Source organism: Phascolarctos cinereus, unplaced genomic scaffold (assembly GCF_003287225.1).
Source record: "Phascolarctos cinereus isolate Bilbo 61053 unplaced genomic scaffold, phaCin_HiC Scaffold_726;HRSCAF=1367, whole genome shotgun sequence".
Classification (NCBI taxonomy): domain Eukaryota; kingdom Metazoa; phylum Chordata; class Mammalia; order Diprotodontia; family Phascolarctidae; genus Phascolarctos; species Phascolarctos cinereus.
This window is the reverse complement of record NW_027556098.1, coordinates 115,012,057-115,033,575: the sequence shown is the minus strand read 5'-3', so window position 1 is coordinate 115,033,575 and position 21,519 is coordinate 115,012,057. Positions and strand designations below refer to the sequence as shown.

The 21,519-nt window shown below is 38.7% G+C and overlaps 1 protein-coding gene across 1 annotated transcript in view; it reads right to left on the bottom strand.

Annotated features, from left to right (window-relative positions):
* Window positions 1–21,519, bottom strand: part of SLC49A4 (solute carrier family 49 member 4) — a 122,634-nt gene that overhangs the window by 1,503 nt on the left and 99,612 nt on the right. Inside the window, exon 8 of the mRNA XM_020985954.2 lies at window positions 19,637–19,819. Within this exon, the coding sequence (XP_020841613.1) occupies window positions 19,637–19,819 (183 nt within the window). The remainder of the gene's footprint in view (window positions 1–19,636; window positions 19,820–21,519) is intronic.

Below are 21,519 nucleotides of genomic sequence, written 5' to 3'. Positions count from 1 at the left end.
TCACCTCAGCCTCTCACTTCCTTTTCACACTACAGCATGAACTTGGTGGAGCCTGGAAGGTGGGTAGCGAAGGGTAGAAAGAATTGAGTCTGTTCTGCCCTCCTCCAGCATCAGTCCTCTCCCTCTCCATCCTTTGTACAGAGCTCTCTTCCAAATCTCAGTTGAGAGTGGGCCTCTGGGTGAAGTGGAATGTACAATATCCTTACCCTGAAAAGTTTATTTATTTGGAAATGAAAACAAAATAAAGCCCCAAACCAGGAGGATATGTACAAAAGCTACAATACGGTAAATTAAACAACACTGTGGTCAGCAGCAGTACTCATCTGAAATGCCAGGATCAATCTTGTTTCTAGACAGACGATGAAGCACACTTCTCCCCTTTTGGAAGAGACTCTAGGCACAGAATGTTACATTTCCTTTTAGATATAGTCTCTGTGCTGATTGGTTTTACTTAACTGTTTTTCTTTATTACAAGGGAGTATTCTAGTGGGGTTGGGAGGTGTAATACTGGAAAACAAAAAAGAAATACAACTCCGTCCTTTTTATTAAAGCAATGCAAATGGCTACATCTAAAACACTTTACCTCCAATTTACTGAAGAAGCGTAGCCATTTAAAACTGCATGTAGTATTTTACCTCAGTAGTTCTGCAGAATTCTGAATCCTGCCTCAGTTTCCAGTAGTTATATTAAGAAATTTAGCACTGCTGCTTCAGAGGAATCCAGAATTCATATCGCTAAAAAAAGCAATTTATGTTTAAGAATGGAAAACACAATTAGGAGCTTAAAATCAAGCTGCAGGGAGCTTCTCTCTAGATTATGTTTAGCATACTTTGTAGACCCATACTTTTCCTCATTTTTGAAGTAGATATGTTATCTCACAGGTTGACAGTATAGGTCATCTTCTAGCTGAAGTTTTTCTAACACAAAGACTTACATTTTCAATGCTCCTTTCATAGAAAGCTGTATTTCAGGCTTTCCCTGATTTGACTATATGATGAATATTTTAAAAGGTCATTTTGACCTTAATAAATCCTGTATGTTTTCTGATTATTACCTCAAAATGGAAAAACTTGTCAATTTTCACTAACACAAGGATGGGTCATTAATTAAGGTGACTTGGGCATATGTTCAAAGTGCTTTATTTCTGACACATGAATAAAAATACTGCCAATTTCATATTGTTGAAGCTAGGAGAAGTACACATTCAGACTTGGTAATAAGTAAACACTTTATCAAAAATAAAAATTTACCTTAGTTAATGATTTGTCCTCACAGTGTATATAATCTGAGTTTTTTCTAAAACAATAATCTCAAAACAAGCAAAAAGAAGTAAAATGAAGGTACTATTTTTCAAGTATATATTGTGACTTTGGGTAATGTGTAGCCTCCCTGAGAATCCCAGGTGCTCTGATTTAGACAGTTCAGAGGCTCTAGAACTGGCAGGAATCTCAGGGAAAGTGATTTGCTCAAGGTCACAAAGGTAGTTAGTGGCAGAGATAGGTCCTGAATCCAGGTCACCCCAATCATATACTCTTTCCGTGACTTCATAGTTGTCGCTCACGTTCAACTAAGACTGCAGACTGCTGCTCAAATCCTAAGACATCTCATTCCTCTGCGTAACAGATCTCCAAACCTTTACTACTCCACTCATCTCACTGATCCAGGTATTCCTTCCAGGGATGAAAATCACAGCCCACCAGTACTTGAATATCCTGTGCTAGTCTTGTTTACATGCTCCCATAAATGATATATCACAGGGGGCCCTACCAATATGCCAAGAGCCTTCCTCACATTCTCTTAATGGTATGCAATCTGTCCATCAGTTGGTTATTCCTCACTTTAACCACGCGACTAGTCCCCACCCCCCCAACTCTCCTCCATTCCCTTTTGAGTCTAGGTCTTTCTATCTTGTCCAGGCTGGCTATGCAGTGGTCACTCCTAAGCCTGGTCCCACTGTTTACGGGTATGGAAGCTTTCACCTGCTCTGCTCCTGAGCTGGGCTGGCTTGCCACTCATTAGACAGCCTGGTCCCCTCTACCCCTTGAACTCGCCATATCAGTAGTAGGCTTAGTGCTGCTCAGATCTCTCAAACTCAGGCAATCCACCAATCAGCCTCCTTGTGAACAGGGATTACAGGAACAGGCCACCACATCTGGGCCCATCTTTTCTGAACATAAACTTTCTTTGACGACATCCTTTATATTGCTTCTCTTACCTAATTCTTTGTGATGCATCATAGCCTGCTCTCACCCACCACATAACTCTCTACTATGTTTCATTTTTCAGAAGCTAATATTCCATGACAACCTCATATATTATCAATGGAAGAATATGAGCATTAAAAAGATGGGACTTTTATTTCAGGGAAAACGCTTGGGGTCAGTAAAAACTGTATAGTTTCCCAAAGGCAAACCTTCCTCAGTTCAATTTGAAGCCCAGCTCACTCCCTGTTCGTTTGCAGTTTGTCCAAGAAATATATACTGGTGGACAAGACCTACAAGTTTGACCACACAGCTGTATATCAGTCTGAACAGGCATTTATTTCTTTATCCCCTAAATTTCTCCTGTATGAATAGATAAGCTAAATTCTTTTGAGTGATGATGAATACCATTTAGTAAGCTCTTTAGTGTTTTCAAGTCTGGTGCAACGCTAATTGCAAATAGCAGCATCTGAAAGCCCTCACCCAACTATAAGGAAGCCCCTTCCCCCCAATTTACACTTGATCTGTCTCTGTAACAGTGGCAAACATCCGACGACCACATGTCTCCTGGTCTTAAGTCTCCCTTGATATTACTAATTTTGAAACGATATCCACTAATAATAACAACTCACACTTAGTTGGTGCTATAATTTTTTTTACAAGGCGCTTTCCTTCCTGTCACATGATAGGGCAGGGTTAAAAAAAAAACAGATTCAGAGAGCAGGTACCAAAGCTAGGAACAGAACCCAGATCTCCTACCATAAAGTCCAACGGCTCTTTCCATAATATTTGCTGCCTCCTTTAAATAACTAATCTGTCTAGGTATGTGGAAAGCTCTAATTTTAAGGGAGATGGGTCTAACAAAAATTATCACAATAACATTCCAAATGAAATTTAACTGACCACAGCTTAGGGCACCCGGTAATATGCAGGGATGAAAGGTTTAGGAGTACTAATAGGCTTTATTTGTTTCAGAAAATATGGCTGATTAGTTTTCCCTTATAGACCTCAGTGCTGTAAGACATGGATGAATCAATGTTATATGATCTATCAAAATTTTCTTATTTTCACCCTTTTAAAAATAGGTTTAGGTTCCAATTTTCACATTTAAAATTAGGACATCTTTCTTGTACATCTATCCTGAGCTTCTTTCTAAAGATGATTTGATTCCTGGTGAATGTGGATGACATCTATGGCTCGTTTAGACCAAGAATCTATGAAAACCAAGTCATGGGCCTTCTCACAATACATCATGCAGCATCCTGTAGAAGATAAAAGTATTTTTCCAGACTGCTGCTTAGCTTGAAATTCCCAAATACATGTTGACCAAATGATTATATTATAAGCAGGAGTGTGCTGGCAAATATTTAACAACCAGCTCTTGGGGGAAGGAAATGTGCCCACAACATACTTTTACATTTAATCTGTACTACAGTATTAATAGTTCCTCCCTTACTTTAAATACAGACAATCAACAAAACAATAAATCGCGCCCTGACTTGTAGTGTGTGCTGATTACTTAGGTGTGAAAGCTTCTGAAGAAGGAAATGATAAACCACTCCAGTATCTGCCAAAAAACCCCAAATGGGATCACGAAGAGTCAGACACGAATGAAATGACTGAACAACAACAAAAAAAAGCTCATACTAAAAATTTAACAATCAATTCTTGAGCTGGTTTGAGTTGGATCCAGCCCACCTTTGATTATAAGTCCCCAAGTCCTAGGAAATAGCGTGGAGCTACATGGGGTATACAGGATCACAGAGAATGCTAGAGCTGGAAAAGACCTTGGAGATCATTTAGTCCAGGTGTCCAACACTTAGGGTGGAGCCTGAAATCGATTAAAATGCAATTGGGAAATATATAACAAAATAAATAAAAACACAACAGAATGTGGATAATGTGAATAAGAGGTTTTCTAAGTCAACATGTAGTCGCAGGGATCCCCATGCGGAGCTTAGGGGCTGGCTCCCTGTTTCTATCTGAGCTTGCCACCCTCAGCTAGTCTAATTCCCATTTTTTTTTTAAGGCAATTGGGGTTAAGTAACTTGCCCAGGGTCACACAGCTAGTAAGTATCAAGTGTTTGGTCTGAGGCCGGATTTGAACTCAGGTCCTCCTGACTTCAGGGCCAGTGCTCTATCCACTGTGCCACCTAGCTGCCCCCATTCCCTCCCATTTTTCAAATGACAAAGCAGAGGCTAGATGAGAACTGAGGTCTCCTGGTGCCTAATTCATTCAGTACTCCTTCTACTGCACCAGCTTGTTACAAGAAATCAGAAATGTTAATTTCCTGGGCTGCTATACTTGATCCTTCTAAGGCCCCCCAAGAAGTTCATAAAATTCATGCTCTAATGAAGGAGGGAAATGGGTTTACAATTTTAACCATAAGCCTGTTACAAGGTCTTCTAAAGCAAAATTTTTAAAAAATGCCAGACTTGTCCTATCTGCTGCATTTTGCTACACCTCTATTACTTGTAAATCAGAATCCACGTTGATTTCTTGGGTCTTAATAGCTATTTCTTAACCATAATTGCTCTTCTAAAAAACAGATACTGCTACATAGCTGACTCTGTAGAGGCAGCCAGTGGCACGGAGGAGAGAGGGCTGGAACTGGAATGAGGAAGACCTGAATCCAAATCCTGCCACTGACACTAATCAGCTAGATCACCCTGGGCAAGTCATTAAACCGTAATAGTACCCACCTCAAAGAGTTGTTGTGAGAATGAAGGATAATATATGGAAAGTATTTTGTAAACCTGAAAGCGATAGGTAAATTCAACTACCTATTATTTCTACTACCACCACCACTACCACCACCACCACCACCTCCACCACCACTACTATTCTGTTAGAAAAAGTACCCACTCTGGGCAAACCCAAACTTCAAAACTGATCCAGTAAAGAAGCAGGTGGAAACACTGGCCCTCCTATCTGGATGGTGGGGGTCTGAATGAATTTAGTTTTGTAAAATACAGAAGTAATCCTAACTCATCTGTAGCAAAGTACCATTTCAGACGCAAGGGGAAAAAAAATCACCTGAAAAATTTTTGCCAAACTAAAGTGGAAAAGATGCTACCAGGAACTCTTTCCCACTTTCCCCTTTTTAGACCAATATTACTCAATAGTCTATGGTAAAGATAATTGAAATTGTACATGACTCTATAATATTAGGAGTTCTTAAGTTCTCTGCAGACTCTGCTAAGGTCTAAGGTTTCTTTCAAAGGTACTGGCAGAATAGTCTACAGTTTTTCACAGTGTATGCATGGACAAGTCAGCTACTACTTTATTTGTCTTAGAGGCAAGAGGAAAGGGAAATCTAAATTTAAAGTCCCCCTTTCTTAGAGACCTGGATGAGTAGGAGTTGTAAGGCGATGTGGACCAGTGCAAAGAACAAAGTATTTGGAGTCTCTGAAACTCTGTTTTCTAATTTGAGAAAAGGGGATAATGCTTTCACTCCACACCTCACAGGACTGTTGCAATGAAAAAGGTTTTGTAAATGCTAACGTTCTAGTGCTATATATAAGTTCTTATTCTTGTTCTGGGGTGGGGAGGGAAAGAGTTTCAAGACAGCTCAAGTTACCACGTGATGCTAAAGAAAGACTCTCAGCTTCAACTTCCCAACCTATAAAGTGCAGTAATGATAATTCACAGGGTTGATTTGGGGGAAATGATTGATAGACCTTAAAGCATTTCATAACTGTGAGTTGATATCAACTATAAAGTAACACTTCTAAGGAAGCAATCACCTTTTCAAAGGAATTCTCAAACTCATCGTTCCACTTCCTTTTCTCCTGATAAGCCAAAATGTTCTTTCCCTAGTATTTGATTCTAGATTCAAGTTTTCTGGAGATGTAGGTCTCCAATCAATATGTGTGTCTGGCCTTAATTTTTACCTGGATTTGAAGTTCAAAAGACGGAGAATACAAAGTGTTTTTAAATATATAGGTAAGCATTACTCCCTTCTTCCACAGCATATTTTTAGGTTTCACAATAAAAGATGCAACAATGAAATCTACAAAAGTAGACTCTTTATCTGACAACAACCATGAAATAGTTTAACTATTTTTAGGATCTCTTGCTCAGGGCTACAATCTGACAAAATATTCAAATGTCATATGGCTCTTGACTTGAAATGCCACAATGGAAATTAGTCAATAAGAATGGGAAGACTTCCTAGACCAATTTGGTGAAGCTGAAGCAAAAAACTGGGTGGCAACTTTCACTTTTTCTTTATGTGTGTGTCTCATTAAAATTCTAACCCTACAAAGAACCTCTAAAGGCTTAATGCTGCCCTTTTCCCAAACAACTGGGCCTAGTGAGGCTATTTTTACCTTAGGGGAATATTGGTTTCCAGGATGGTCTGCTGAATAGATTGATTTTCTAATATTATTCTCCTTCACGTGAAACATCAAGCTTAAAAAGTTTATCTAGGTTAAAATTTATTTTGAATTACTCATTTAAAGAAAAAAAAATCTAATTTATTAGTTATATTTAGCAAGTCAAATATTAGTTGGTTAGTTCTTGCCACCTGGTAAAACCTTCTCAGTATACAGATAAGGAGATTTTTTTCAATCGTAGATCTGGCCACATTTCCTATTCAATAAACTCCATTGACTTCCTTTTGCCTCTAGGATAAAACAGAACTTCCTCTGTCTGGCTTTTTAAGCCCTTTGCCACCTGGCCCTAAACCATTTTTCTGGCTTTACAGTACACTACTAACCTTCCTGAACTCCATGTTTCAACCAGAGGTGGTCTCTCTGTCCGTCACACATGACATTTCATTTTCCATCTTCAGCTTTTTTACTGGCTATCTCTCATGCCTGGAATGTACCTCTCCTTACTTTCATCTTCTAGAACCCCTCTGTTCGTTCAAGACTCTCAGATCCAAGCACCACCTTCTAAATGAAGCCTTTACCAATCTCTGGTGCCCCTCCCCCAACAACCTTGTACTTATTCCATATCTCTTTAATCTGCATAAATTTATATGTACATATGTTATCTCCTCTATCAGACTGCAAACATTAAGATCAAGGATTGTTTCATTCTTTGTATCACCAATGCCTAAGCACAGTGCCTGGAAAGTAGGAGAAGGTTAAAAGAAAATGCTTGTGAATTAACTGACTGATGGACAAAATCTGTTCTTGAGTTTTTTCAATATGTTCTCTAGGTGCTATACTCAATATGCCAGCAAATTCAGAAAACTCACCAGTGACCACTGGATAGGAAAAGATCAGTTTATGTTCCAATCCTAAAGAAGGGCAATGTGAAGGAATGTTCGAATTACTGAATTGTTGCACTCGTTTCACATGAAAGCAAGGTTATGCTTAAGATTTTGCAAGTTAGGCCTCAGTAATATGTGAACTGAGAATTGCCAGAAGAGCAGGCTGATTTTCAGAGAGACAGAAGAACTAGAGACCAAATTGCCTACATTCACTAGGTTATGGAAAAAGCAAGGGGATTCCAGAAAAGCATCTACTTCTGCTTCATTGTCTGCACTAAAGCTTTTGGTGCGGCAGGTCCTCAAAGAGATGGGAGCACCAGATCATCTTACTTGTCTCCCGAAGAACCTGGATGCAGGTGAAGAAGCAACAGTTAGAACCTAACATGGAACAACTGAATGGTTTAAGGCTGTATGTTGTCACTTTACTTAACTTAACATGCAAGTACTTCATATAAAATGTCAGGCTGGATGAATCTAAACTTGGAATTAAGGTTGCTGGGAAAAATACCAACAATCTCAGATATGTAGATGATACCACTGTGAAAATGGTATCAGAAAAAAGAATCAAGAAGCCTCTTGATGAGGGTGAAAGAGGAGAGTATAAAAGATAGCTTGAAGCTTAACATAAAAAAAGTAAGATCTTGGCAATTACTCCCATTGCTTCCTGGCAAACAGAGGGAGAAGAAATGGAAGCAGTGTCAGATTTTATATTCTTGGGCTCAAAGATCACTGCAAATGGTGACTGCAGCCATGAAATTAAAAGAAGCTCGCCCCTCCGAAGGAAGCTATGGCAAATCTGGACAGCATACTAAAAAGTACAGACATTACCTTGCTGACAAAGGTCCCTACAGTCAAAACTATGGTTTTTCCAACAGCAATGTACGGCTGTGAGAGGTGGACTATAGCGAAAGCTGAGTGCTGCAGAATCGACACTTTTGAATTGTGGTGCTAGAGAAGACTTTTGAGAGTTCCCTGGACAGCAAGGAGATGAAATTAGTCAATACTTAAAGAAATTAATTCAGGCTATTCACTGGAAGGTCAAATACTGAAGCTGAAGTTTAAACACTTTGGCCTCCTATTGAGAAGAAGGAACTCAATGGAAAAGACTGATGTTAAAGGCAAAAGGCAAAGAGGACAGCAGAGGATCAGATGGATGGTGTTACAGAAACAATGAATATGAACTTGGACAGACTTCGAGAGATAGTAGAAGATAGAAGGGCCTGGTGTGCTATGGCCCATGGGGTCATGAAGAGTTGGACAATGCTGAACAACAAAATCTCTAGGGTACCAATGAATACCCAATGAAATAAGCTACCTTAGACTCCAATATATTTGATTCTTTCAAGTTCAAATGCTCTAACCTATTTAACATTGGAGGACAAATTATTTTGCATCTGACGATGAGATCAACAACCAAAAAAAATCAGTTGTGGGGTTTTTGTATTTGGAAGACTGATATGAGATAGTTCTTGCTCATCCTTTTCTGGAGTATAATTGCTTTGAAAAAAGGTAACTAAAACTAGTCCAGACTAAAAAAGAATCTAAATAAAAGTCTCAAATAGCAGTCCTTCACTTAAGATGCTAAAAATGATCTTAAAATAATCATGCCAAAGGTTTTTTAAACTAATAAAAGACTGTACCAAGAAAGTACAAAAAGAAACTTACAGCCTTAAATATAAAATATAAAAGCATGTACATAACAAAGAAATTATCTACCCTAATTTGTAGATTCTTTAATTCTTTCATCTACCTTTTTTCAGCAGTTATTCTACAGCTTTGTCTCACTGGGCTTTAAACAGTTTAATACCCCTGTAAAGGACTAGCGTAAAAATCTCCATAATGGTAAAAAAACATAAATACATGACAAATACATGATAACGCAGAGGCTAAGGATGTTGGCAGAGTTTAAATAATCTTTGGTCAGTGGTAAGCACAGAAAGGGCCCACTGTGTTCCTAGTCTGTTTCTGGTGGTTTTTTTTTTTTTTGGCAAGGCAATTGGGGTTAAGTGACTTGCCCGGGGTCACACAGCTAGTAAGTGCCAAGTGTCTGAAGCTAGATGTGAACTCAGGTCCTGTTGACTCCAAGGCTGGTGCTCTATCCACTGCGCTACCTAGCTGCACCCCCCCCAGTCTATTTTTATTTTCCTGTTGTCCCCACTAGCATCAAAGTATATCTGATTCTCTGAATTTCTATTGTGCTGGCTGTGCTAATCCTAAACTCTTGTTCATTTCAACTGCCCTATTCTCTACTTCCAGTGGCAGTCATAGAGACACAGAATCATGCAGACTTAGCTTGCCACAAATTAAAGCAGTTCAACTTCATCCTAAAAACTCCTTAGCAAAATCTTTAAATTCTCCTTTGTTGATTCCCTAAATATAGCAGCTATTCCAAGACTCACCCACTTAGGAAATTCCTTTGGAATTGGGAAACCCCTAATCTACCTATCCTTCCTAGCTCTCAGGAAATGACTTATTTTCTACTTTACTTAATTCAGGAATAATACTGAGACTTCTCATTGCCTTCCATTCCACCTCAGCAATTTCCTGTACCAACCCTCTCATGCTGTCCTCCAATCTCAGCAGAAGAGCTGTCCCTGCCCTTAGCAACTCTAATTCTTTTACCTGTGCTTGCCAGATCATTCCCTATCTCCTAGGAGATTTCGCTCTCTCATTTATCCTCTTTATAGTATATTTGGTGTTTCCTTCTGTCTTTAAACATGTATGGATCTCTCTAGAACTCTTGTCCTGTGTCACTTTTTACTGCCAAAATTCTTGAGTTAAGTATTCTATAACTTTTGCTTTTATTTCCTCACTCTTTAATCCTTTGCACTCTGGTTTCTATTTTCTCCTGTCCTCCACCAAAACAGATGACTCCTAATCACCAAATCCAACAGCTTTCTCCCAGACTTCGCTTTTCTTGACCCTCTTTTCAACTTTAGATCACCTTCCTTAAAATTCCTCTTCTTCCACTGGCCTCCGAGGCACTGGTTCTCCTGACAGTGCATTATAACAGAGAGAGCTGGACTTGATTTCAGGTGATTTGACTCTTATGCAAACACTCAAACACCAGGTCTTACCTGAGGCCTTTCCTAAGTCTCTCAATCTTTTAACTTCTCCCTACCCTCAAATTACCTTGTTTTACTTTGTATATATTTTATACATGCTTTATCTGTATAAGTTATTTCCTCCAAAGAAGGTGGGGCAGAGGCTGTCTCATGTATGTGTTTGTATACCATTTAAATGCTGCAATCCCATTCCAAATACTTACTAGCTGTGTGAACAGAGGCAGGCTACTTAATATCTCAAAGATTTAGCTCCTCATCTATAAGATGGGGATAATCATGTCTGCAATACTTATCTCACATGACTGTTTGAAAGAAAGAGCTTTTCAAACCTAAAAGCAACATATAAATGTAAGTTCCATGTCCCAAGATAGCCCATCCCATTTTTGAATTATTCTAATTTTGGGGCATATTCCCTTACATTAAAACCTAAATCTGCTTTTCTGAAATTTTCACCCACTGCTGCTACGTTTACTCTTTGGGGCCAAGCCAAACAAATCTAGTCCCACTTCAATGGGACTCTCCATCAAATTGAAGATAGAGATCACGTCCCACAGAAGTATTCTCTTCCCTAAGTTAAAAGCCCCAGTTCCTTTTCCAGGTTAAACATTTCCACTTCTTTGAACCAACCCCTATATGGCATGATCTTGGGGCACTTCAGCATCTTCTGAACACTTTACAGATGATCAACAGCCTTCCTAAAATCTGGCAGCCAGGACCGAACACAATACTGCAGATGTGGTCTTGTGAAGGCACAATACAATAGAATTTTCACATCTCTAGTTTTGAATGAATGTATGAAACATCTATTAATCACTTACTATGTGAAAAATATAGTGCTAAGCTCTAGGCATAAAACAGAAAAGCACGACAGGCCCTGATCTCAAGGAGTTCACATTCTAATGAAGGAGACAACACATATAGACAAGCCAGATGTCCCATGGTCCTTAAAGTGCAGCAACAAAGCAGATGTTGATGCCTCTTCCTTAATGTCATTATTGAATGTAACTCTTTTAAGGGTTCTTGGATTCATGGTCCTGGGCTGCCTCTGTTAGGATTTGAAGGGAGATGTGGTGAAAGTGGTGGTGGTGGTGGTTAGGCCTGCCCGGCACATGTTGCCGCCTATCTTTCCCAAAGGCACCATTCTGCTTCAGCTAGATTTGCCCTGTATATAGCAGCTGGTTGGCACGGCTGGACTTCCTCATGGATGATAGCTGTGAGGGCGGGGCTGGAAGCAGAAATGGTGCTCTTGGGGGTGATTTCCCTCCCAGGGCTCCCATGCCTATCTACCCTTTGCTGGCAGTTGGTCAGCAGTTGTTGCTGGTAGTGAAGAGGAAGGTGGTCCCCTTCTCCACAATGATTTCTCCCCTCAATGATGAAAGTAGAGGCTGGGTGGGAAGCAGGTTTGGTGATCTGGAGGGCACTGCTACTCCCAAGGTTTTGGGGTTTGAGACTTTGGGCTTATCCCCATTAGGGTCTGAAGGTGGATGATGGGTCAAGGTGGTGGTTAGAAATCTGACTTGCTTGGCACACATTTCCTCCTTTCTCTAGCTCCGGCCTTCTTGCTGTGTTAGCTTATATGACATTCAAGAAGTTTCTTAGACATTACGCTTCTTAATGTAACCTAAGATTGCATTAGTAATCTGTTGATTTCACACAGTTGATTCATATAGGTCACTAAAATCCTCAGATCTATTTGAGTCACACTGTTATCTAGCTACAACTCCCACATCATGTACTTGTGAAACTGATTTTTTAAAAAAAATTCAAATATAAGACTTTACATTAATCACCATGACATTTTTTCTTATTAGATTCAGCCCAATGTTCTAGCCTAATGAGTTGGATCTTCATAAAAAGGATAAATGGTATAGGGCCAAACACAGATGCTAAGGGCACTCTAGCCAAGACCTTCTAAGCTGACAAAGGACCATTATTGTGGACTGTTTGGGTTTGAACATTCAATCTATTCTGAATTCACCCAACTGGACAAGTGCTTTGGTCTGTCTTGTCCATAATAGTGTAACAGACTTTGCCAAATGCTTTACTTAAACAGAGGTAAGCTCCATCTGCACTTTCCCTGATCTACCATTCTGGGGGCTCTGTCAAAAAAATGACATGAAGTCAACCCTGAATGACTGTTCTTGATGAACTTATGCTGACTCCTGATGACCACTACTTTCTTTTTACCAATGAACCTTTTAATACTCTTTTCTAGAATTTCATCAGGAATTAAAGTCAAGTTCCTTTTCTTAAAGGTTTACAGACTCCATTCTTTTCTCCTTTTCTTTAACCCCAGGCCACTGCTTACGTTGGTCTCTCTCTAGTTTTCTGTTATTTTTCAAAGACCAATTAGTGACAGTGGTTTGGGGATCCCATCTACCAGTTCTCTCAGCACCCTGGGAAGGAACTACTTCTATGACGTTGGCTGGTAGTCTCAAAGGCAGCTAAAAAAAGATGTTCTCTCCCTTATTTGAGTATCAACTTCCTATTAGCCATTTGTATTCTGTCCTAAAGATCATTCTCCTTTGCAGAGAAGAGTGACCTGTTCTGCTGTCAGTTACCATACCCTTCATCTCATATAGCAGCCCAATTCTTTCTTTTATCCTCCTCCTTTTCCCAATATGGCTTAAAACAAAACAAAACAAGAAAACACTTTTCAATTACCCTTAGCTTTTTTCACCAATCTTGGCTCATCCGGAGCTTTATCACTCTTGACACTATTCTCACATGCTCATGCCACATTTTTTTTACTCCTCTTCCCTTGCTTCACTCTTTGGTACATAACTCAAAAAAAAAATAATAAGTTGGTCAATAAATTCTCTGTATAACCACATTATTCTTTTTTAAACAATTCCTCTTCATTGAAATTGTTTTATGTTTGTTTGCTTTCACAATTTCATTCTCATGTGCCTCTCATCCCACCTGGGCTGATTTACCCTGATAGAATTTGAGTCCAAGGAATCCTCTCTATCCTTTCTCTGAACCCTTTGAAAATTTCTCCCAGTATCTAGGATGATGTCAGATTTTGCTCAGAGGTCCTTTGCTTCTCTATCACAAATTCTAGGCACACTCCATCTATGCTTTAAGCCATGGTTCAGAAAGCTCAATTCTTCTCAGATGTCATCTTCTTAACTGACAGTCTTTATTATCACTTTTTTTTTCACTGTCAACCCTTCCCAGTGTCATCATTTCTAATATCTACCACTTCTGCCACCCAAAGATTCTGTCACATTTCTTCTTTAGACCACTTTTCCTTTTCCTTTCGTCTCTCTTCTTTCCTATTCCCACCATTTCTTCTTTGCTTTGCTGCTATCAAGAAATGGCTTTAACATGAATCACATAACAAAATGGTTCTGTTTCTTCTCTCAGAAAGACTAACTAGGGGGGCGGAGCCAAGATGGCAGAGTGAAAGCAGTGACTTGCTTGAGCTCTCCCCCAAACCCCTCCAAATACTCATAAAAAATGGCTCTAAACAAATTCTGAAGCAGCAGAACCCACAAGAAGAAAGAGTGAAACAAATTTCCAGCCCAAGATAACCTGGATGGTTGATCAGAAAGATGTATCCCACCAGGGTGGGAGAGCAGCGCAGCGTGGGTGCGCAGGCCGCAGCAAACCTGGAGCAGGCCTCAGAGGAATGAATTGTGGGCAGCTGTGGAGGTTTCCAGACTCCTCAATCCACAAATGCCACAACTTTGAAGGTCAGTGGGAAAAGTCTGTTTCTGCGGTGCTGAGAAAGGAAGGTGGGGTTTCAGATCCATTCCCCAAACGCTGGCCCTGGGGGGGGGGGGCAGCTGCTTCCCAGCTTCTGGCCCACAGACTGAGGGGGAATCCAGTGGCTGATCAGAGAGGGATTGCAGGGATCTCTTTGCCAGTGCTGAAGCAGGAATCTCTTGCTTTGCCTGTGTTTGGATCACAGTTCTGGGTGGCGGTGCTGGGGTGAGGAGGGGCACTGGCGTGGTGGAGCTTGTAGTGGCTGTGGAGAGGAATCCTTCCTCACAGTTACAGGAGAGAAAGGATACTTGTGGTCACAGGCCAGGAAAGGAGTAAACACCTGCCCCTTATCATACCACCTTGGAAGAACTGAAAATTTACAGGTCCCTACAAGTATCTCTGAAAACAGCTATACAAACCCCTGAAGCTTGGGACAGTAAATTCTCCACATTGGAAGCAGACTTAACAAAGAGTTTAAAACTCAAGTAACTGGCTGGGATCATGAGCAAGCAGCACAAAAAGAGTCAGACTGTATTATCTTACTTTGGTGAAAAAGAAGATCAAAATATACAACCAGAAGAAGACAACAAAGTCAAAGCTCCTACATCCAAAGCCTCCAAGAAAAATATGAATCAGTCCCAGGCCTTGGAAGAGCTCAAAAGGGATTTTGAGAAGCAAGTAAGGGAAGTAGAGGAAAAACTGGGAAGAGAAATGAGAGTGATGCAAGAAAAATGAAAAACAAGTCAACAGCTTGCTAAAGGAGACCCAAAAAAATACTGAAGAAAATAACACCTTAAAAAACAGCCTAACCCAAATGGCAAAAGAGGTCCAAAAAGCCAATGAGAAGAATGCCCTAAAAAGCAAAATTGGCCAAATGGAAAAGGAAGTCCAAAAGCTTACTGAAGAAAATACTTCCTTAAAAATTAATAGAGCAATTGGAAGCTAGTGACTTTATGAGAAATCAAGACACTGTAAAACAAATCCAAAAGAATAAAAATTAGAAAACAATGTGAAATATCTCATTGGAAAAACAACTGACCTGGAAAATAGATCCAGGAGAGAGAATTTAAAAATTATTGGACTATCTGAAAGCCATGATCAAAAAAAGAGCCTAGATCATCTTTCAAGAAATTATCAAGGAAAACTGCCCTGATTTTAGAACCAGAGGGCAAAATAGAAATTGAAAGAATCCACAGATCTCCTCCTGAAAGAGATCCCAAAGGAAAACTTCTAGGAATATTGTAGCCAAATTCCAGAGTTCCCTGGTCAAGGAGAAAATATTACAAGCTGCCAGAAGGAAACAATTCAAGTACTGTGGAAACACAATCAGGATAACACAAGATTTAGCAGCTTCTACATTAAAGGACTACAGGGCATGGAATATAATATTCCGGAGGGCAAAGGAGATAGGATTACAACCAAGAATCACCTACCCAGCAAAACTGAGTATAATCCTTCAGGGGAAAAAATGGTCATTCAGTGAAATAGAGGACTTTCAAGCATTCCTGATGAAAAGACCAGAGCTAAATAGAAAATCTGACTTTCAAATACAGGACTCCAGTGGAACATAAAGAGGTAAACAGGAAAGAGAAATCATAAGAGACTTCTTAAGATTGAACTGTTTACATTCCTGCATGGAAAGATGATATTTGTAACTCATGAGAACTTTGTCAGTACTAGGGTAGTTGAAGGAAAAAAATTATATGTATGTATATATAGATAGATAGATAGAGGGCACAGGGTGAGTTGAAGATTAAGGGGTCACATCTGGAGAATAAAATTAAGGGATGAGAGAGGATGATACTCGGAGAAGAAAGGGAGAGGCAGAATGGGGTAAATTATCTCACAAAAAAAACAAAAGAAAAGTCTCTCACAGTGGAGGGGAAACAGGGGAAGGTGAGAGGGAATGAGGGAATCTTATTCTCATGATTTGGCTTAAGGAGGGAATAACATACACATTCAACTGGGTATGGAAATCTGTCTTACCCTACAGGAAAATAGGGGGAGAAGGGGACAAGAGAGCAGGGGGATGATAGAGAGGAGGGCAGGTTGGGAAAGAGGGTAATCAGAAGCAAATACTTCTGAGGAGAGACAGGATCAAAAGAAAGAATAGAATAAATGGGAGGGCAGGACAAGATTAAGGGAAATAGAGTTAGTTTTTCACAACATGTCTACTATGGAAGTGTTCTGCATAACTGCACATGTACAACCTATACTGAGTTGCTTGCCTTTTCAATGAGGGGGTGGGGGGGAGGGAGGAAGGGAGAAAATTTGGAACTCAAAGTTTTAAAAACACATGTTTTAAAAAAAATGTGTTCACATGCAACTGGGAAATAAGAAATACAGGAAATGGGGTACAGAAGTCTATCCTGCTCTACAGGAAAATAGAAGGGGAAGGGGATAAGAGAAGGGAAGGGGGAGAGATAGAAGAGAAGGTAAACTAGGGGAAGGGGTATTCAGAATGCATGCCATCTTGGGGTGGGAGGAGGGGGGAGAAATTTGGAACTCAAAAACTTGTAGAAGTGAATGTTGAAAACTAAAAATAAATAAATTTATATTTTAAAAAAAGAAAGACTAATTGTATCACTGTAACTACAATCTTCAAATTTTTGGTGTAGCTCAATTATTTTTATTGCTATAGATACTGGTAGGCATTTTGGATTACTTTCAGGTTCCTAGGTATTTAGTGCTATTGAGAATGTTTGATGTTTGACTGCTGGTTAAGTGGAAGAATCACTGTACTTAGGGATAATGCTACATTAAAAAAAAATACAAAATAAAGTTGATAAGCGTCCTCATTTTAATTTTAATACTTTGGTTTCTTAAATGTGCAATGATCAATCTTTCCATGAGCTCAAGAATAATGCTGCTTTTATTCTTTAGTAAGATGAGTATTTATAGAAAATGTTATATCTCTGATTTTATTTTTCTCAAAGAACAGGAACAACTACAACACTAATTTTTGTGTTGTTTTATTTACTGTATTGACAAAAATATTGATTCCTTAAGATTTCTACTTCAATTTTTGCACTTCAATAGTTATATGGCATGAAATACATAAAGTTTAACCATAAAATGAATTTGTATAGTAGTTTTTAATTCAATTAAAATTAGCTTTACACTGAATACAAATTTAAATCTAATGGCAGAAACCTGAATTAATTTTCTCACTGCAACTTATTTGTCACTTCGTTATTGTCAGTCAGCACAATTGAAATAGTTCTACATTTTGTAAAGATGACATCTGAATATATTACCTCTCACCTATATTTTATACATCTTTTATGTTTGTAGCTGTTTTCATATTACCCCCTCCCCTCATTAGAATGTGAGCTCTTTGAGGGCAGGGATTATATTTTTACCTTTCTTTATATCCTTAGCACACTGCCTGGCACATGGTAAAATATTTAATAAATGCTTGTTAACTGATATACTGGAAACTATTAATCAAAATATGTGTTCAGGCATTTTTCACATAGGATACTATCAATACAAACTATTTAGGTCTAATTTAAGTAACACCAAATGATACAAAAGACAAAAAGAACCACAAAACAAAACATCTTGGAAATGAATTTACTTATTTTTGATGTAAAATCAATCAGTTAACAAGCATTTAATTAGTAATTACTATATTCAAAGCACTGTACTAAGCACTGAGGACACAAAGGCAAAATCAAATAATTTATCATTTTAGCCTTCATTAAGGAAATGTGGCACAGGGGTTAGATAGTTTTCCTCAGGGTCAGGCAGACTTAGGTTCAAGTCCTGACTCTATTAATCATGTGACATGGGTCAAGTCGTTTAACCCCTCAGGGCCCCAGACAACTCTCTAAGATATAAGTTGTGGAACATTTGCCAATCTTCATTGATGGAAGGAGTCTTCTCATTAGGATTTCCCTACAATGAAAATAGCCTAGGTCCTGACTAGATTTCCCCATCCTCTCCTCCAACAAAAGCCCATGTAGCAAAACACTGTATTATATTTGCCAAAATCCTTAAGCAAGAGAAAATCACAGCTCTTACCCAGTCCATACCAAATTGTCATTTGGATCTCCTGGGTGAGAGAACAGGAAAAGTCATACGGTAAGGGAAGGTAGGAAAATAAAGCTAGCATATTAGATAAGTCAATGCTCATCATTTGTTTAGAGAATGCTATTTAGAGAATCCCAATCAGGGAATTTTCAAATTTATGTGTATATTCCATAATAACTGTGATATGAGCCATTGGTTATATTAGAAATATCAACTGAATTATGATTTTTATATCCATTGTTTGTACCTATTATCTTAGGGTGCTTTTTTTAGGCATGTAGATAAGGCACAAGAATAAGAGAGAGGTCATTATAATGATAAGAGTCAGGAGATATAAGTTCTGGACCCAACTCTGCCACTGACTAAGTATGCAACTTTGGGCAAATCACTTCACATATTTGGGCCTCAGTTTCGTAGCCTATAAAAAAGAGGTTGGATTTCATGATCTTAAATATCCTTTCCAACTTAAATATTCTATAATTTGTATGTAGTCTCTTGTACAAGCGCTTTATTCAACAGAATCAGAGAGAATTGAGTGCTTTAAATTTAACAGAAAATAACTTAAAATGTTCCAAAATCAAATGTCCCTAAAATGACAAGATTGCAGAGGATCATGGAGGATCTCCGTGATTTTACAGATGAGAAAACTGAGTCCAGAGATGTTTATGTGAACTGACCACAGTCACACATGTTACTACCAGGATTCTTTCTACCCCACTCCTAGTAAATGTGTAAATATGAAATGGATCAATGACTGGAGCAGGGATTTCTAATCACTGCAGAGGATGTGAATTATCCTGATCAGGGTTTAAATCGGAATGCCTTCAAGTCTTTTGAATGATGCCTAAAGTAACTGCCCTCCACATAATCAAGTTGAAATGCACGTGCACAAACCTGTACTTACTTAATGTTCTATCTATCTACTATATTCATGTATACAAATACTACACAGAATATTCATATATAGATATAAAATATATGTACATTTCAAGATTCCTCCAAAAGTTTTAGAATGCCTACAGATTCATTCATCTATTAAGAAATATTTAACACGGCAAGTAGGGGCATCTCTGGCCTTGGAGTCGGAAGGACCTGAGTTCAAATCCGGCCTCAGACACTTGACACTTACTAGTTGTGTGACCCTGGGCAAGTCACTTAACCCCAACTGCCTCACCAAAAAGCACAAAACAAAAAAACATTTAACAAGTACCTACTATGTAGAAGAATCTGTGTTAGGCAATGGACACAACAAATGAGGGTGTCACTTTTGTCATTAGCATGTGAAAGATTCGTGAAAGGTAACTGATATCAACGAGAATTCAGCATATAAAATCCCATACGTTATTACTATATAATGTCCTTAGAATATATTTTGATAGTGAAACAAAGACTCCTTTCTTACCTGTATGATAAAATGTAAGAAAAAATAAAAGCACTCCCATAAACATGTTACTTAAGAAGGTAACAACTCCACAAGTAATTCCTTCTGGAACGGGGTAGACAGTTTCCACAAAAAGTTCAAAGAAGATGGGAACGCTGCTATTCAGGAATACTCCCAGCAGAATACAGGAGGCATATAATGTCACTAAAACAAAAATACAAACAGATTAGTTTTATGATAGAAGCAGCAGGTTACATCAGAGAGATCACCTGAGGGTTGTTTCTTAAGGACCAGCTCTGGCTAAAGTGGCTGACAAGGATATAAAAAACATCACTCATCTGTCAGCCCTCTTCTTTACCCCTGTTTTGTGGGGCAGGTGGGAAAAGATTTTGCAGCCAGCAGTTATCAGTGTCACCATTATTTTCTCCCTTTTAGAGCTGCTGTGTCAAAGTGCAACATGAATTTAATCACCAGAATATAATTTAAAAGATTAAGTTCTCTTTTGGTGTATTACTATAGCAAAAAGGGATATACAAAATTTATATCTGCTTTGAAACTGAAGGAAAAAATTAAACCAAAGGGTAAATCTATGAAGCATACAAGGAACCATGAAAATTATTTATGTGAGGAGACAAGTTGATATGGTTCCCAAGGGCCAAAGAGCCATTGAATTTCTGGTAATATATGACTACTACAGATAAAATTACAATACAGGGAGTCTCCAACTTATGAACACACTGCGTTCCAAGAGTTCCTCAAGTCAGATCTTTGTTTCTACAGGAAATACTTTCTGAATTTCAATGTCATAAATGATGGGTAGACTCCCAGGGCAGCCACAAAAGCCTATTAAACCCATATTGTGACAAAAAATACATATGCTATTAGAATAGTAAAGTGATACTAATTATTTAAACTCCAATACTAGTTAATTTAAAAAAAAACCCACAGGAACACAAAATCATTCATTTCTGTCAAAGGTGACATCTGAAGGAAGATCCACAGGAGTATATGAGCTCACTAAAGGAGAGAAAAGGACCTAAGACAGCAATAATATCTATGGGTAATATCTACATTTGGGGTATGTGCAATGTCATGTACTTAGGTTGGGGATGGATATATTAGCACCTAGACCTGGACAAGTGCTTAGTGAATCTTTGCTCAGAACAATGGATGGTATTGCTTTTTCTACTGAATTCCTTTCTTGAGCAGCAGCAAGTTTCTACATCCAATTGTGTTCTCACATTTCCTGTTAGGTAGCAAATGTTGTATTCTATTATGCTTTCATATATCATGTTACTCAGCACTACCGACTCACGAATGTGCCCATCTGGCTGTCCAGAATACAAAGGGGGATAGAATCCTCCCGTTCTCACTCACCCAGGGATCATTATACATGCCAGACACAGGCTTAACATGGAGTGAACATGAAGTGACTTTTGGTTAGTTTCCAAAGACTCCCCATCTAACTATTTTAACAGGTTGTCTGGACTAACACTGTTTTTGTGGCTACTCATTCCCCTACTGAGACTATAATAGGAGTGGGCAACAAAGGGAAATTTGACCACTCAACTACAATCTTTGACTTAAATTGTATGGTCTTCCCTATGCCTGAGGGCTAAAGATCCTAAGGCTCAGGAGTAATAACGTGGCTTATACATCTCCACTTGGCTCATCTCTTTAACTGGACAGTAGTTATGGATATTGACTTGTATAGATATTATTTAATAGTGCTCTTTGAAACTTAGTGAAATGCCATCAACTCGTAACAGTATTTTCATTTTCATTAATAACAATAAGTATAAATTGTTTTTTAAAATTCCATTTCTTTTTTTCTTTTACCCAGGTACAAGAATGGCAGATCAGGTGAATGCTATGGATAATTAACCTAAATTTTAGGACAACAT